Source organism: Manacus vitellinus, unplaced genomic scaffold (assembly GCF_001715985.3).
Source record: "Manacus vitellinus isolate BGI_N305 unplaced genomic scaffold, ASM171598v3 scaffold_93_pilon, whole genome shotgun sequence".
Lineage (NCBI taxonomy): Eukaryota > Metazoa > Chordata > Aves > Passeriformes > Pipridae > Manacus > Manacus vitellinus.
The window spans coordinates 607,321-625,651 of NW_021940884.1; the positions used below are offsets into that span (position 1 = coordinate 607,321).

General features: G+C 52.0%; 1 protein-coding gene across 1 annotated transcript in view; it reads left to right on the top strand.

The window, feature by feature from the left end:
• PRKCB (protein kinase C beta) overlaps positions 1-18,196 on the top strand; it is a 98,654-nt gene extending 80,458 nt beyond the window's left edge. The window contains 4 exon segments of the mRNA XM_029965255.1: positions 789-869; positions 1,135-1,242; positions 5,453-5,593; positions 17,050-18,196. Of these exon segments, the coding sequence (XP_029821115.1) occupies positions 789-869; positions 1,135-1,242; positions 5,453-5,593; positions 17,050-17,202 (483 nt within the window). The 3' untranslated portion in view covers positions 17,203-18,196.
• Positions 18,197-18,331: the final 135 nt, after the last annotated feature.

Sequence of the window (18,331 nt, forward strand, 5' to 3'; positions counted from 1 at the left end):
GGTTGCTCTGGGTGATTAATGCTCCTTCAAACAGGACAGATGACCAGTTCTCTCAGTATTTGCCTGAGTGTTTTCACTTTAACTCTTATTTTCTTCTCCTTGCTCTAATTCTTTTTTTTCCAAAAGAAGAACAGAAAATAGGAAATTAGGATGCAGATCACTGTGGCACCCAGGAATGGCATTAAAGCCTGCTGGCAGTGGGTCTCAGAGGAGTGATCTCACACCTCCTCTTTGGGAATAGCAATAAGGTTGTGGCACGGTGGCCACGCTCCAGCCCAGGCCCTTCTGCTGCTCCCTGCCTCCTCCTTTAGGGAACTGCAATGTGCTCAGGCCAACGTGGCTTCGGGGTAAAACAGTCCTGTGATTTGCTTGACCCATTTTCAGGACTTTTCCTATTCCAAGCCAGAGCTCTGCGTGCCAAGGTGGCAGGTCCTGCGTGCGAACAGCCCTGCGTGTGATCCCCGCTGAACAAAGCTGTTCCTCACCTGCTGGGCTTTGACCTTCCCCAACGGGCAGGTGGGGACTTCACAGGACAGAGGATTTCTTCTAAGTGCTCTTTCCTTTTAAAGGCCCTTATGATGTGAACAGTTCACACCTGACTTTCCCAGAGTGCTGGTAAAGAGCAGGTGGGAGGAACTCCGAGTGTGCTCGGTCGAGGGACTTCAGTGCTGAAACGTGTCCCAGTGAATAACCTTGTCCTTGTGACCTGGGCTGCAGCTTGGAGTCACTTTGCCTTGTGCCACCAGGTCAGACCTGGGAGTGTAATCCTGCTGTTCTCTTGTTTGCAGATAATTGCTTACCAGCCCTATGGGAAGTCTGTGGATTGGTGGGCGTTTGGAGTCCTGCTCTATGAGATGTTGGCTGGCCAGGTAATTGAGTTTTAATTGATTCCTCTGGGCTGTTACATTCCATTCTGAGCATACACTGATGTGGAATTTGCCATGCTGCTGGCACACAGCTGGGGCATTTTCTTAGGAGCTTGGGGTGACTCTGGGTGCAGCCCCAGGGACTGTGATGATGATTCACCTCCCTGCATGGCACAGCCAGGGCTGGGTCCATGGCCAAGGACCACAGCAGCACATGGAAGCTTAGGGACCCAGAAATGCCACTGAACCTGTGTCTGCTTTGCTCTAGGCCCCCTTTGAGGGAGAAGATGAAGACGAGCTCTTCCAGTCCATCATGGAGCACAACGTCGCCTACCCCAAGTCCATGTCCAAGGAGGCAGTGGCCATCTGCAAAGGGGTAAGGGCTGGGCTGGGTCCTCTGCTGGTTTGGGGGGGTGTGTGGGCAGTGGGAGCAGTGAGATCCTGCACACCTGGGGGTCTCAGCTCAGCTCCTGCTCCCCAGCACGAGGGGATCTGACACTCAGATGGGTTCTCCACTCCTAAAACTACAACCTGTGTCATTTGTGTGTGTGTACTAAAACCAGGTAAAAATAACACCCACATCCTCTCTGTGCTGTTACACTGAGCAGAGATACAGCTGGGGCTCAGGGGCTGCTCTGAGGGCTCAGGTGAAGTTCAGGGGGGAATTGGGGTGTTGGCTGGGAGGTGGGAAGGGAGGGCATCCCCAGAGACTCTGTGCCCTATCAGGTGAGGACAGGGCAGCTCTATAAATCTTTGCCTGAAATGAAAAATGATGCTCAGGGAAAGTGAATATGATCCCAAAATAGTTTTTCTAAGATCAGACACTTTCATCCTTCTGTTTAGCTCTGATGTCACCCTTCAAGATGACCTGAACCTCAGTGCTGGTGGTATCTGTGGTGTCAGGGCAGTATTTTCATTATCCTGTCTCTTAATCTGCAGTGAAGCTCTACCTTGCCCAGCATCCCGACCTCTCCATGGACTGGGCCTAGTCATGACTTAAATGCAGCCTGAGTTAATTTGGGATGTGATGGATAAAGGCTGGCGAGGTCCCGATGTTGTTCTGTTGTGCTTGGGACTGAGCCTCATCTCACCCCCAAGTGCCACACACTGCTATAAATATGTGTTTGTGTAGGAATTTAAGAAATGTTTGCTTATAATAGTTAATATTGAAAATATCTGAATGTTCTCTCTCTCAAAATAGTGTTTCTATCTACAAATGACACATCCTGCGCTTCACGCTCCCACTGCGGCATTTCAAAGCCTCTTCCTGGCGTTGCCAGGATTCTGAGCTGGTGTTAAAGAGGAATATTCGCTTGTCCCATGGGGAAAAGCAGGTGTTCCCACCTGGAAAGGGGCACAGGGAGGGGTGCTGCCCCACCACCATCAGCAGAATGTAGGAAAATCAAATCCTTAATTTAGAAACCACAGGGGTGGTCAGAGGGGGATTCCCACCGACTCTGTCACCGTCTCTCATCCTCTTACTGTGATGTTGGGGATGTAAAGGGAAAATCCAGCGTGTTCTGGTCAGGCAGGAGGGCGGGAGGTGCCTGGTGCTGCTGAGCATCACTGTCCCTGAGGCTGGAACAGGGACCAGGCTCAGTGTCAGCTTTGTTTGCTGCTGCATCAGTCACAGTGTAGGTGCTGTAAATAGATGAGCAGGGACCGTGACTGCAGCGTCTGCTGGGTGTAGCTGCGATGGCTTTTCTCACTCTGGAGATGGGAGGCTGCATGGGAGGATATTTGGCCACGCACCGAGGGTTGATTCTCTATAAATTCCCAGATTTTTTTTGTACCAAAGTGGTGGTTCCCTCTGTACTACTGTTGTTTCAAAACCTCCTGACATTCTTTGCCACCACCAAACTGCTACACCCGAAAGTTGAATTAAAACTGTGTAGGATTTAAGAACTTTTTAGTAAGCTGGGAACTAAGTATGTATGTTTTGCCCTGGAACACAGTGGAATACATCTCAGTGAGTTGCACTGAGGCTGAGCTGGTTGTGTTGGTGTGTGGTAGGTCTGCCAGGAGGGCACAAACCTGGTGTTACATTAGTGCAGGGAACAAGCCCCTGGAGAAGCCTTTGCCCTTACCCGTGAGAGGTTTGATCTTGCACTGCCGCGGTCTCCAAACACATTTCCTTGTTCCCTCGTGGTTTCACTCCAGTGTGCTGGTGCCAGTCATCCCTGCACCACCCAGAGATGAAATGTGTTTGATCCTGAAAGCCTGGAACCGGCCTGAGCCCAGAGACAAGCATTAATCAGGGATCCTTGGCTGGGAAGGAAACTGGAGAGTTCACTGGCACGTGGCTCCAGGACTCTCCAGTCAGCAGCAATTAGTGGATCAAACGGAGCATTTCCCTCCTGTGCTGTCAGCTCGGATTTGTTTCTGAAGGCTGATCCTGGAGCTGCTGTTTCCATGGGCAGGTAGCTCAGGTTTGGTTATTAGGAGCCAGACTCCTGTCCCGGGAGCGCGTGGGCACCAGCACAGACCCTCAGCCTTTTCCATCCCATATGGAGAGGTTTGATGGTGCCTGAGCAAATCAGCCCTTTCCAGGGGAACAGATTGTCTGTGACTATCAGCTCCCTCTTTAATCTCTGCCTGGTAGCAAAGGCATGAAATGGCACATTTTCTGCAGCATTTTGGGAATATTTACAGGTGTTTTAGGTGCCATTTCCCCTGGTGCTGGTGCCTGAGAAAAGCCCATCACAGCTGCTGTCCGTGCTGTTGCCCCACATGTTCAAGAGGCCAAGACATGTTACCTCTACCACCTTCTCAGGCTTCTTACTCTGAGATTTGTTGTTGGGTTTCTATTTTATAAAGGGCTGTGTGCTGCAATGCCAAGGGAAACTTGGTTATTAACAAAAAATGAGTTAGAAAAAAATCCTTGCTTTTGTTTTTGCTGCCACATGCCCCCCGTGCCCTCCCTCCCGGGCCCACTGGCCATGCTCCAGCGTGGCTCCTCCAACAGGGACAGGCTCTGCAAAGCTGATGCTGATGCCAGTCACATCCTCTTCCTGAGCAGAGGCTGGAAAATCCCTGGTCCAGCCTCTGTAGCCTGCCAGGCCCTCCCTGTTTGCAGATGGGCTTTCCAGGGGGATGCTGATCCAGGGAAGCCGTGCTCCATCACTCTCCCAGCTGCAGATGGCATCACGGCTGGGGGACAGGGATGTAGAGCTATTTGCTCACAGAATAGTTGGTGCCTCTGCTCTTACCTCGTATTTGTTGGAGTTTGTCTTTTTAGGGTTCTGGGGTTTTTTTTCCTGGAGTTTTCCTTGCTTTCAGCACCCTGTTGCAGCACTGCTGTTAAAGATCAACTTCCCTGAGCAAGTTTGTTTTGTACCATCAGGGGTGGCAGGACTGACCCATATCCAACACCTGCACCCCTGGCAGAGGAGCTTGTGAGATCCCCATGGGGTGGTGTGTGCTGCCAATGGCTGCCTGGGCTGATGGGCTTATTTTGGTCTGAAAATCCTAGAATGGTTTGGGTTGGGACACTAAAGCTTATCTTGTTTCAACCCCCTGCCATGGGCAGGGACACCTTCTACTAGACCAGGTTTCTCCAAACCCCATCCAACCTGGCCTTGAACATTTCCAGGCATGGGGCAGGCACAGCTTCTCTGCTTGCTTCTGAAACCCTTTCCTCAGCTCTCTGGCTGGAGCATTGGCATCTCCTTTTCCTCCCAGAGGCTCCCCCAGCCCTGGGACACAGAGTCAGACTTCCTGCAACCTCTGCACAGCCCTGGGACCAGTTTGAACTGCCTTGCTTTTAATAAAGCAGTGCTTTTGTTGCAGGTATATAGCTCATATTCTCCATCCTTATCAATGTCCTGTGAATCTCTGGAATCTCCATCTGATCTCTGAACATGGCTCAAAACCTGCCCCAGGATATTAATGTTGTACAGCTGCCCTTAATTCCTGGGGCCCCTTTCCCTTACTGAGCCAGTGAAGAGGAGAAGTTTAGATGATAAACAACATTAATGGACTGTTTCTGCTTTTTTTCTCCAAACTGACTCTTTCATTAGAAATCCACCTCATGTCTGTGCTGCCGTGGCTCCGGAGGAGTGGGGGTTCTGCTGGAGGAGGGCTGATGAAAGTTTTGGAGGGCAGATTGTTCATCCTGAATGGGCAGTGGGTTTTAGAGTTAATTCTGCAGATGCTGAGAAGTTTGTACCGAGTAGAGGCAGCTTTGCTCCCGTCCTGCCCCCCACTGCAGCAGGAGAGGCTGCAGCACCACGGGGCGCTCTGCCAGCACCCTGAGGTTGTTTCTTGGTGAACCAGTTTCATTCCCAGAGGGAAAGGGGGTGTGCCCATCCTGCCAGTGCTTATGTACCTGCCACCTACTTTCATAAGCCGATGTCAACCTTCCCTGTCCCCGGAGCTGCTCTGGCTTCCCCCTCAGTCCTCTGCTTGGAGCCCCAAAAGCAGGTGGAGCAGATGGGACCCGTCTGGGGTACAGACCCTGACTTGGGGTGTCCCAGGGCAGCAGCCGCACGGTGCCGCCTGTCCAGCTGGACATCACAGCCCCCTGGGGACGTGGGAAGCAGTTGGACACCCTGTGAGTGACCGTGTCTTCTCTTGCTCTCCCCCAGCTGATGACCAAGCACCCCGCCAAGCGCCTGGGCTGCGGCCCGGAGGGGGAGCGGGACATCAAGGAGCACGCCTTCTTCCGCTACATCGACTGGGACAAGCTGGAGCGCAAGGAGATCCAGCCCCCCTTCAAGCCAAAGGCTGTAAGTGTTCCATGCCCCCTCTCCTGCCCTCCCGTGTGCCCGGGCTCTCCTCCAGGGTTGCTCCTGCTCGTGGGGACACACGGGCAGACGGGCGGGTGCTGCTCGTCCTGGAGGTGCCGTTTCTCTGCCTGCCTGGAAGATGGTTCTCCTGGGATCTGGCACGTGTCAGAGCTCTGCTGTGGCAGGACAACTTGGGGATGCCTGGTCCCACTCTGGCTTGCAGGGATGGAAGCTCCACATGTTCAGCTCCTGGACCCCTTTGTGTTGCAGCACTGTCTGTCTGTCATCCTGGCTCAGTCTCTCTGTTGGGTTTTTCCTCCCTTCTTCTCAAGCTGACCAGGTCTCTCTTTTCTTTAATCTCAACTTTATTTTAGCACCAGATCAGCTCAGTCTGCCTGAGTGGGCAGTGGAGCTGAATGTGACCCCACAGTCTCTCTCCAAGGTGGAAAGCTGGAGCCGGGCTCGCAGGTGGAGGGAGCTCTGTGGTGAGGGGATCCTGCCTGCTCTCCCTCAGCCCTGCCTGCCTCTGCCAGAGAGGTGCTGGGAGTGCAGCCTGGGGGGAATGAGCTGCCAGAGCCAAATGGAGGTGGAGGAAGGAGCAATCAGAAACCTGTTTGTCAAAAAAGATGGGAATACTTGACTGCTCCTTGTCCAGCCATCATTGCAGCGACATCTGACCATGTAACACCAGTACAGGGGTGCAGCCTGAACCCCACCGTGGGTCTTCCTGCCTGCAGTGCTGTGGCTGCTCTGTGACTCCAAACTCTGTGTGATCCCCTCTCTCCCTGTGCTCTCCCTGCCCTCCTCCAGAGAGGATGTGCAGGAAGCAGTGACTGTGTAGGCTCAGGAACAGGGATGTCTCTCCCTGGTTTTCTCTATTTCTCCTTGCCACTGGTGGGACTGGCAGGGTCACAGCCATGTCCAAGGCTCTCTGTGGTGTTCCAGTTCCTTAAGGCTTGGGATTATTCATGTGCTGCCCCCCCAGGTGCCTCTTGGCTGCTGTACCCTACTTGGGCACTGGTGTCTCACAGAGAACTGAATCCACAATTAATCTGATCTCCATGGCTGATATCTGAGATGAGGGTGGGAACATTCCATGCTCCCTCAATCCATCATCCTGGGTCACAACTGGGAGTCCAGGGATGCTCCATGTATTTACCTGAACCCTCCCCTGTCCCACTGCCTGTAACAACCTCGTGCACATCTGCTTTTCCTCCGCTTTACAGTTATCCTGTTCATTTTGGTGCTTGGAAAAGCTCTGCTTTCAGGGAAAACATGGAGTGGGAGTCCACTTGGTGCAGGGTGCTCAGTGCCCTTAGCTCTGCTTCCTCTCAGTGCCTCTTTGCTCCAGCAGCTCTCCCTCCTACAGCTCCTTTTCTGACTGATCAAACAGGAACAATCCACCCATTTGGTGGCCGTGTGGGAGCCTCCACAGCCCCATCTCCCTCCAGCACGTGGCACAGGTGGGGCAGGGGTGCTGACCTGGGCAGCTGCCAGCCATGCCCTGCCTACGTTTAGGGCTGCTTGTTTTGGTTTCAGACAGATATTTTTACCGAGTTCACTCCTGGCAATGATGCCTTTGCAGGGAGCTCCACGGGGTCCTGTCCTCGGAGCTGCTCATTTCCACTCTGTGCCCCGTGGCCCAGGCTGTCCCCACATCTGCAGAGGGATAATCTCCTGTTCTCCCTGCCTGCCTCGGAAATGGGGAGACCCAGGTGCTGGGAAGCAGCTGGGATGGTTATCCAGGGGTCTGGATAGCTGCCTGCTTGCCTTTCCTTGGGAAGGAAGGGGATCTTAAAGCCATTGGACTGTGTAGGAACAGTGTTACCAGGACAGCGTTAACTTTGATACCAGAGTGTAACAGTGAGAAGGGGTTGGGGCTGTTTGTGCACCCCGTGGTTTTTCTGGGGGTGAGGTCGGACCTTTGTGCCAGGGATGCTGAGGCACAAAGGTAAATCCATAGCTCCTGCCATTTCCCACCTTTCTCTGTGTCTGTTTTCCAGTGAAGCTGCTGCTGCTGTGTCCCCTGTGCCTTGTCCCTCTCCTCCCCAGCAGGTCCCCAGTGTCACCTGCCCTGGACTGGGGTAGAACGTTGGTGTTTGGTGTTTTGCAGTGAAAAACAACTGAATTCCGTCAAAAGCACTTCCTCACTGCTCTTCTGCTTTAAAATGTGCAAATTTTGTCCTGCTTTAAATGTCTTCTTTCTTTAAAGATCCCTTTGACACCGGCCCTGGGGAGGGGGCTGGTTAAGCTGCCGGCTGTCGCTTCACCCAGCGGCTGGCGCCGGGAAAATTCCCCGTTTGATAGGACAGGGAGATTAACAGCAGCTGATTTGGGATTTAGGGAGGATTAAGACAACTCAGGTACTTGCTGATAGCTGATATTTCTCCAGCAGTGCCTCTGTGCTGCAAAAAGCTGTTTCCTCCATGCCAGCAGTGGGTGCAGAGCGGAGCAGCAGGAGTGGGAGTGGGGTTTGGGCACTAACAGAGTGTTTGGGGGGTGACAAGGGAGATGTTGCTGCGTGTTTGTGACCTTCAGGGGTCACACCAGGGCTGAGCACTGCTGCAGAGGAGTTGGTGCTGACCTGGCTCTTCCCCTTGGCTTAAGTCTATTTTCTTTTCTTTTCTTTTTTTTTTTAAATAAATTAATGTCTGTAAAGGTCAGGCTGCAGGGATTGTTTGTATCCAGAGCCACAAAATAAGGCATAACACACAAATGAGGGCTGGGTGTCTGCCCCCAGCCATCCCCTGATCCAGCCCATGCTCAGCCCCAGGAACACCAGCCAAGAGGAGCAGAGCCCCATTCCAATTGTCTTTAGCATCATTTTGCTTCTCAGAGGTGTCATTAATTCATGTTTGATTTGAGCTGGTGGCTCAGTTCCTCATCCACACCTGGTCTCCACACAGGCACCTTTGCTTGTTGTCTCTTCTGCAGCAGCCACATTTCCCTGGTGTTGTAGCATCACTGCAGTTTTGAGGGGGGTACTGGGAGGGCACAGAGGGCTGCTGGGGAGGGCTCGCTGTGCCTGCCCAGCCCTGCTTCTGGGGAGGGCATCAAACCCCTCCCAAACTCTCAGTCATTGTACCCCAAGAGGGAAATGGAGGCTGCAGCCCCCCCTGGCTGGGCTGTTCCGTGCCCAGAGCTGGAAGTGAATTCCCAAGAGCTCATGTGTTGCTTTGTGCTTGATTAACCTTTATCAGAGAGTCAGGAACGAGACAGATCAGGGGCTGGGTTGTCTTTGGTGCTTCTGACGTGGGGCTGTGCTTGGCTGCTCCCTGCTTTGGCTGGTGCATAACAATTCCTTCCCCGGGTCTGCAGTTACCCTGGCAGTGTATTTACACTTCTCTGCTCTCCCTGTCTCTCGTTGAGATAATTATTGTTTTTGGTATCTAATTACTCCTTTACTTTACATAAAGCCTAGTGATTTGAAAAGTCTCATTTTGAAAGTACTGAAATCACATGGCAGAGCCCAGGATTACTTACAACAGGATGGGGGGGTTAAAAAAACGGCTTTTAATCTAATAATTTTTAATTGCATAAATTAATTTTCCCCTAGCTGCCTTGAGTTAATTAATATTGAAATGCCATTTACAGACCTGGGTGTGTAAAAGGCTGGTTCCCTGCGTGTGGGGTTTTGTAGCCTTAGTTCAGTCTGTACGAGGTGAGTTCCAATGTTTGCATAAGTAATTTCCTAATTAGGTGGGATTTAAGGATTCAAGGGGCTGACAGTGGGCAGGTGGAAGTGCTAAGGTTAAATATCTCCTCTGGTAATCCAGTCAGGATTTGCTCTGGGAGTCCCAGGGTCCTGTAAAGACTTTCTCTGAGATTCCCCAGACTATTCAGCCACTGTTTTCAGTACATTAGGCAGAAACTTGGCTTTTTCCATAGGAGTTGGATGAAAGGCAGGGCCCTATATCAGGAGCCCCTGCAGCAGATGCTCCCTTTGCCAGCAGCAGGGATCAAGGGATGCGCTGGAGCATCCCAAAGCACCATCATCCCTCCTGACAAGCACAGGGATGCTCAGCCTGGCCCCAAGTTCCTGCTGTGACCCAAATCTCCCTAAACACGGTTGCCAGAAAAGCCCTGATCCTCCCTGGGGTACAAGGAGCCAATTTTCCTGACCCAGAACAGCACCAGGAAGGTCAGACTTGCCCAGGAGATGCCTGCAAGGCCAGTGGGATTGTGGCTCTACCTCTCCTTGGTGCTGGGAACGAGGGCTGGTGGCAGCAGCATCTTTGGCTTCTTATGGTCCTTGATTGCATCCCAGGGATCAATGGAAAATATTTTATTATGCCTTTTGTCTCTATTTGAAATCAAGCAGGAAAGTGATAAAACACAAGGCCATCTTCGGAGCTGACAGGTTTATTTCTGCAGCTCAGGAAGAAAAGCCATTCTGTGCTGGCTATAAATATTAGACAGGACACGCTGGGATTTATGTAAGATAAATTCCCACCCTCCCCCTTTCTCCAGTCGGGATGGAGTGATGCCTGTACATTAATATCAGACTAAAAGGAGGCAGATTTTTCACAAGGTGGCTTTAGATAAATGTAAAAATTCCCATGGCATCTCCTGTCCAATAACATGGAACTTAATTTAGGAAGCTGTAAAGAAGGTGCTCCTGCAGATAGAGACCATTTGCTGCCTAGAGTGGCACAGATCCTTCCTGCTTTCCCTTGTCACAGGGGTGGGTCAAACCTGGAGTCTGGAACTCCAGCAGTGCTGGGCTGGAATAACCCTGCTCTGTTCCCAGAGCCCCCAGCTGTCTCGGGACGTGGAGTGAGAACAGCCAGGGCAAGGTCACCACCTTCAGACCTCAGGGATGGGCTTGGATGTGACTTCCGTAAACCTAATTTTCAGCTTTAAAGTATTGATTTTATCCATCCATTTTATCTGTATCCAAATAGAAAGTCCACGATTTCCACACAGCAGGACAGGAAATACTATGGATAGATGCAACTTTTCAGATTTTCCATCCACATATACTTATTGCATGATAGCTAGAAATTCTTGCTTGCCAATATGCATATTAAAATATATTTGTGCTTCCTATTGCAATAACTGGTAGCATCTCATCAGGATTAATTTTTAAATCTTCCTGAGGGGGTTGCTCATTTGATTTTTTTTTTTTTATTTTTAATACTTTTTTTTTTTAAGACAGCACATTTCTTTGTAGCCAAAAGGCATCTGGTGCTGTCAGACATTGCACATGAGCTGCCCTGAGTGTCTGCACTGAGGTCTTCTGAAGCTAATAGGGAATGACAGCGGGGTTGGAAGGCTCTGGAAGGCTCTGGAAGGCTCCCAGGGTGTGTTGGGGTTGATGGCAGGGGCAGGTAACCCCTGCCAGGTGTGGTGTCCCTGGGCTGGTGGCTGGAGCTCTGCAGCTTTCCCAGGGATCCTGCTGGGGGTCTGTGTTATCCCAGTGCTTGGGAGGAACTGGTGGCCCGGAAAAGCCCAGCTTGGCTCCTTGTGTCCTGCCTTTGGCCCCCCGGGCTTTGTGGAGGTGGCAGCTCCCATTTGGAGGGTTTAATTGCTGGTTTGATGTTGATGGGATGGCTCTGGGAAGGTGTTAGGCTGTCCAACAGCCCCACCACAGGCTGCCACAGCCCAGGAGAGGTGCAGGAGGGGAGAAGGGCTGGACTCGTGTCCGGGCTGAGCTCATGGCTGTGGGCAGGAGATGCTTTTGGGAGCAGAAGCTTAACAAAGCCAGACTAGAAATGTGAAGATGTGACCATACAAACCTGAGGGGGAACCATGGGATTGGAAGGATGGGCTCAGGCTGAAGTTAAATCGACTGAAGCATTACCCACTGAGCTGTTCTGTAGAGGTTTGAGAAGAATGTTCTCACTTGGTGCTATAAGGACGTACGAGAGCTGCCAAAGGAACGTGCCATGGGGGCTGATGGATTTTCACACTGTCTTCCCTGAAACCTCTGAGCAGAGGAGGGAATGGGAAATGCGGAAGTTTACATGTATTTGTCGTTAATATTTTATTGAATTTAGTCTGACGTTTATTAAAATTGCAAATCTATTTACTTAACAAATGAAAGTTAAACACCAGGAAAGATTGTGGCAGCACTTGGAGCGTGTGTTCTCTCAGGGGCAATGGGAGAGAGACCTGAGGGACTGGGATTTGCTGGCTGAGCAGCTTCTTGGAGGAAACAGGGCCCAGAGAGCATTGACTGTGTGTGACAGGAGGGAGAGTCCCCAGCCCTTGGAGCAGAGGAGGCTGTTTGTGGGGATGTGACGTGTGACAGGCAGGAACTGAGCCTGGGCTGGAGCTGAGCAGTGACCTGGCACCACTGATGTGAACTACTGCTCTTGTTAGTCCAGTGAATCACGACCCAGAGCCTGGGCTGTTCCAGGGCCCTTGTTCTCATTGCACCCCATCCCATTCCTGCTGCAGCCGCTTCCCGTGGCACCGCTGGGGCTGTGCCAGTCCCTGGCTGTGCCATGCCATGCCATGCCAGCACCCTGTGACTAACAAGGTGTGTTTTGCACCTTTTCCTGTCCTGACGTGGCTGTGCCGCGACAGGGGGTTGGTGCAGCCCCATCCCACCATTTCCTGCCCCACCCACATCCATTCTTTTCTCCCTCTCATAGTGCGGACGCAGCGCTGAAAACTTCGACCGGTTTTTCACTCGCCACCCACCCGTGCTAACACCTCCCGACCAGGAAGTCATCAGGAACATTGACCAGTCAGAATTCGAAGGATTTTCCTTTTTTAACTCTGAGTTTTTTATGCCTGAAGCCAAGAGCTAAGTAGCTGTGTAGATCTCATCCCCACATCCATCATCCAGTCCCAGCTGCCGTTGTGGTGACATTTTCCATTGCGAACCTTGCATCCATGGATTTTCTTCAGTTCCTTACTAGAGTGACCATATTTCAAAGCCAGAAGTGTCTTCCTGTGATTTGGGGTGTCCCTGGAGGGGAGGTGATGTGCAGGAAATGCTGCAAATGGGCTTTTGTGATGGTTTTTTTTGGTAGAAAATAGGACCAGTTCAGTGAGTGATGGAAGGAAAACAGAGACACAGTGGCAATTGGGAGAAATCTCTTCATGTGTGTTTTAATTCCTGCTCTTTCATTTTTTCTAGTCTTTTAATATAATCATGAAAATTTCATATTTTGCCTTCTTAGCCTTAGTGGCAGGTAAGTGTTTTTAATGGAACCTTTCCCCAGAGCCTTTTGGCTCCTCCCAAAACCTCTGGAGAGCCAAGATGCTGATTCTGGCTCCTTTTTTAGCTGTGTCCTGCTGTCTGTCCAGGCCTACCACAGCTCCCCTTCCCTCCAAAGATGCTTTGGGATGGCATGTTCCCAGTGCTGGGTCCCCAGCAATGGGATATGTTATTCAGGAAGGCAGAGCTGCTGTTGGCAAAGATTTCTCCTGATTGTACAGTCCTAAGTGGCATTTTTTTAATCAAAACAAACAATATCCAGTGCTAAGTGAGAAATTTGGAAGAACTGCTTTTGAATCCATGGTCACCCCAGTAAACACCACCAACACCAGTTCTATAGTGAAGCTTCCTCTTCTTTTCAAATGCCAAAGCAATTGATGGAGTTTGTTACCTGTGCTTTAAATGTGTCAAAAAATGGTATTAACCCAAACGGGACCTATTTAACTCTGACCAGTATTGTGAATTCTGATATGAGCCTTGTAAAGAAACTTGTTTCAGCTATTAGTCCTACTCTTAAAAATTGCCGCTAGATATTTAAGTGGCCTGAGTTTTGTTTCTGGCCTCGAAGGAAACGTTTCAGGAAGGGTGAATTTCTCTTGAAACAACAACAATCACACCACTTCCTTCTATGCCCTTGCAGATGTTTGTGGGCTGTCACTGTATCAATCTGCTTTGACTTGTAATGTGCCAATTTTTTTTTTCTGACACTGATTATAAAATAAAAAGTGAGAAACTATGTCCAAGAAACCCGCATGTGTTTGGCAATAATGAGTTTCTGCAGTTCAGTGAGGCAATTCCAGGAGTTGAGGCTGCACCGCGCCGAGGGCTGGAAGGTTCCCTGAACACGGGGGGATGCCGGCTCAGGGACAGCACAGGCAGCACTGGAGCCATGGCCTGTTCATCCTCTACAGCCTTTGTCCCAAAAAAACAGAGGTGGGATGTGCTGGAAGCATCGTCCAAGCAGGGGGTGATTGTCCAGTCCCCTGCACAGCCCACGCTGCGCAGCGACGGCCCCACTCACTCGTGGACTCCAGCATGGACAGGGAAGGAGCTTCTCTGGGATGACCCTTGGAGGAAGGACGATCTGGGGTGGAGGATGGCAGAGCTCTGCCACTTGGGAATGTCTTCCAATGCCTTAAGCGGAGCCGACTGCGGCATCGCCTCGGATTTCTGGAGACTGCAGAGGCGAGCGCCCGGCGTGTGCCGGTGACTCATCCCTGCCCCGCTCTCCCAGGAGCAGTTGTTCAAAGCAATTGGCAGTTTCAGCTAAAGAGGGATTACAGGTTCCTGTTAACCTCCCTCCTGAGTGCCGGCAGAACCTCCCTCCTGCCTTTGGGATTCCGCTTCTGCCAAGTTCTGCGGGTCTGGACACTGCGAGATTGTTCCGAGAGCACCGAACGGCGGCACCGACAGCACCGGCAGGAGCTGACCCAGAATCCTGCACCTGGGCAGCCCCAGAGCTCTGCCGTGGGAAAGGGGCTCAGGGGCAGTGGATAGGGAGGATTCCCATCGCTGTGGTCCAGGCAGAAACACTGCTCTGGGCCAGCTGTGCCCGGACAGTGGGAGCCCAGGGTGTCCCACTGTGCTCCTCGTCACCTCCCAAAGTCAAATTGCCCATTGCTGGAGGCACTTTCAGCCCAGAGTGTCCCCTGCCCTCCCCTCTCTCCATACCAGGTCCATGCAGCCATTCTGTGCCTGTTCCCAGGCTGTTCATCATCTTGACAGAAGCCAAATTGCCACCGATTCAGACAAAATTCAAGGTAAGAAACCAGCAAACTTCACTTGGCTGAACTCAGAGCTTCCCAGACGAGCCCCCAAGGAGTGGGGGACTGCTGGAGGGGGCAGTGCACGGGGGTGGGCTGCCCTGAGCCCCCTCCAGGGCACGTCACTGCCTTTGCCAGAGCTTTCTGCTGCCAAAAAGCAGCAGCAGGAGGTTTTTCCCACCCCAGGGCCCCCAGGCTGAGCACTCTGGAGAGCTGGGGTCCATGGTGGCAACTTGCACCAGTGGCAGATGTCGATGTGTCATTCCCCTTTGCAGCATGCCACAGCGTTCCTCTGTAGGAGAAGCTCCTGGCACACGTTGGTTTGGATGGATGTGGCCTTCAGGAACCATTTGGTCAGTTCAGCATCCCTCTGGGAATGGAGCAGGAGCCCGGTACCACCATCAGCTCCCTGTGCACAGGCTGGGGTGCAGGAGGGACCCCGTGCCCACCCCCTCTGCAGCGAAGGACAGCACCTGCCATGGACCACCCAGCCCCTCGTCCCTGGGGGGACCCTGCTGCCATCAAGGTGGGCTTGTCCTCACGCTTCAACTGCTTCACCCTTTGCCTGCAGAACTCTGCACCTGAAGGCGGCTCCTTCGCCCTGTCTGCCCTTCCCTGCTCCCGCTCTGTGCCCCCAGATCTGCATCTTCTTCCTTCTCTGTGCTGGGAGTGGAGGCCTGGAGAGACTCTGACGGCTCAGGGACAGTCTGGGACCCACAGACACCGGTGCCTGCCCTGAGCTTTGCCACGTGTTCGAGTTCTGATGGCACAGCCACGTCCCGGCTCCTCTCCTGGCTTTTCTCTCTTTGCTCACTGAGCTCCATCCAGCCCTGTTTTTCTTCCCGCCTGTCTCCTCTCCATCACCCTTGCCTCTCTCTGATCCTCCTCCCACCAGGCTAAAGCCATCCTGAGGAGATGTCTCCTGTGACGAGGGGGGTCTCTGAGCACCCCTGTAGGTCGTGCTCCGTTGCTGGCTCATCTCCCGAGGCTCGGTCTGCCTGCAGCTGTGCTGTGCTGCTCCTTGCCTGTCGGGGCTGGCAGGAGAACCTCTCTGTGCCGTGCCCTGGCCGTGCTCCTGCTTGAGGCAGGAAGATGCTGATGGCTCTGCCCGGAGTTCTGGGACAGTGGCAGCTGCTGGGACAAGAGGGGCTGCAGGGAGGACACAGCATCTCAGCTGCCAGGTCCTTCACCAGGACAGCAGCAGGAGGTGGGGGGAGCAGGGTGGGATGTGGGACCTGCAGGACCCCCACAGTTCTTTTTCTCAGTTCGAGCTGACAGGTTAACCCAGGGTTGGAAATCCTGGTGCAGCAGAGCAGGGCCCCCTTCAAAGGCAAACTGTGGGAAAAATGAAAAAAAAAATATATTGCAGGATTCTGCAAGGCACCAAATTTGTGACAGGGTCCTGCCAGTGGCACAGCAGGGGAAGGTCACCTCCAGCACAGTGTTGGGGTCTCTCTTATGTAAAGATATGGAAGAAGGGATGGAGAAGGTCTTTTGTCCCTGTTGGCTTTAGTAATGAGGCAAAGCAGAGCCAGTTTCCTGGCTGCCAATGTCCCCCCACCTCCCATTGCTGTGGATGAAGGACCCTGGGTGCTTGTTCTGTACCTTCAGTGCTCAGTCACCCCTTCAGCCACGGCCCTCTCACCTCCCACAGTGGGACACCCCTGAGCCAGGCGGTCTCTGATCCACACGGGTTTAGGAAACCAGCCCACGCGTTGCCAGCGCTGGCTCCGCAGTGCTGATAGCAGGTTCCCAGCGCTAATCCTGACACTAACGTCCTTTTTTTTCCCTTTTTTGGCTTGGGTGTAGCTGCAAAGTGGTTCTTCTTATGAAATTAAAAGGAGAAAAGGTTGCCTATGTGGAATTTTCCTTCTTGGAGGTTTTGAAGTGCTGTGTGTTTTCTCTGTACAACCCTGGAGCAAATCACATCCTCCATCAATGAACCAGTGTTGGTTAACACCATATCATGACATCATTCAAAAACCAAGCTTAAAGCAGAAAGAGCTCTCACAGCTGATTATTTTGTTTAAATTTTAACATTGTACTGATTGTTTTGAGGCATGTTGCTTCCTCCAGGCTCCTTCCTCCTGTGCGGTGCCAAGCTCTGGTTGCAGTGGGGGTTCTGCATGCTAAGAACTACTCTGTGTTCTCTCTCACAGTGAACAGGAGAGGAGGGGTGCTCCCTCCCCAACACCCTCAGCTCTCGTGTGTCCCTTTGTGTCATGGTTGTGTGTTCCAGGCCTGTTAAACTGGTGTTCTTCTCTTCTTGCTGGTGGTGTGGGGCTGCTTCTTTTGTACAGGGTGGTGAGTTCCTCATCGGCGGCAGCTTGAGAAACCGGTGTGGAATGTGGAGTGCTGGGGACAGCACGGCTTCCCTGGGGACAGCACGGCTTCCCTGGGGACAGCACGGCTCCCATGGCTGTGCCCCCCTGGGTGCTGCCACTACCCCTGGGTGCTGCCACGCTCTCTTGCTCGCTGGCTCGCTCCTTTCCCGGTTTAACTCTGTGCTTTCCCTTTAACAGAAAGACAAGCGCGACACTTCCAACTTCGACAAAGAGTTCACCCGGCAGCCGGTGGAGCTCACGCCCACGGATAAACTCTTCATCATGAACTTGGACCAGAACGAGTTTGCTGGATTCTCCTACACCAACCCCGAGTTTGTCATTAACGTGTAGTCGCAGTGCCAGCCCTCTCCTCGCTGCCCCAACTCCAGGTCGCCTTGTACATACCGACACTAGTCTTCCGGGATTAGCAGTGCAGACACACATTCCCTCCCGCCAAACACGCCGACCGCTTCTCCTAGGAGGCCTCTCCATGTCCGTGCCACTCGCTAGCTTGGTTTCCCTAGCCGGAGGTGTCCGGGGTGCCAGTTACCGATCAGTGATACTTCTAGGAACTGTAGTTGGTGGTGACTAATAGAGTTTTCAAACAGAAATATACCAAATTGCTACAGTCTCTGTAATTTTTGCAGTGGAATGCTGAGATCCCAGTGACCCAGCTACTCCCAAAGCGTTGCTGTGGAATGCTAAGCATGGTTGATCGCTTAAAGCGTTGTGCTGAAGCTTGCAATGAGTGTGAGCTTGTCTTAGAGGAGCCTTTTGTTCAAGACATGGGTACATTTGATCAGTGTGGAAAAATCTGCTTATAGACCTATATTTTTCAATGCATTGTCTATAGGGTCAGCCCGGCTCTCTGGAGTGTCCTCCCCCACCATCCGCCTTCCCCGTGCTCGGGCATTACAACTCCAAACCAATCCCATGCCAGTTCTTGTAAATCAGAGCAAATCTTTTTCTAAGTGAAAGGTGGGGGTTTTTTTGTAACATCTGGAACAGTTTGCAGTTTTGATACGCTCTGTCAGCACTCGCATAAATCTTTCGCAGACACTGTCGAGATGTAACAGCTCTGTAAAGGATATTAATATTCTACCAAAACAGAACACATTTATATTCTCGGTTTACAATTTACCAACTGAAAACACGCCCAAGACCAAAGGGCTGCACTGAGGGCTATTTATAACGGAAACTTTTCTACTTTACACCCTCTGCTATTCTCTTCCAGGCTCCAAACCCATGGATTTCACAGGCATCTTGATTTCCCTGATTTCCACCAAAATTCCTGGGGGTTTTAGTCAGTAATCCAGGACCTTCTGCATAATTTAAAAAAAAAAAACTATGAATGAGAAGAGACAATTTTGTAGCTGTTCGTGAGGCAGAGCCGTGGTGTGTGGGAGGGCAGGGGTGGGCAGGAGGAGGCAGGGGTGAGCAGGGGCTGGAAGGAGGGGACAACAACAGGCAGGAGCAGGCA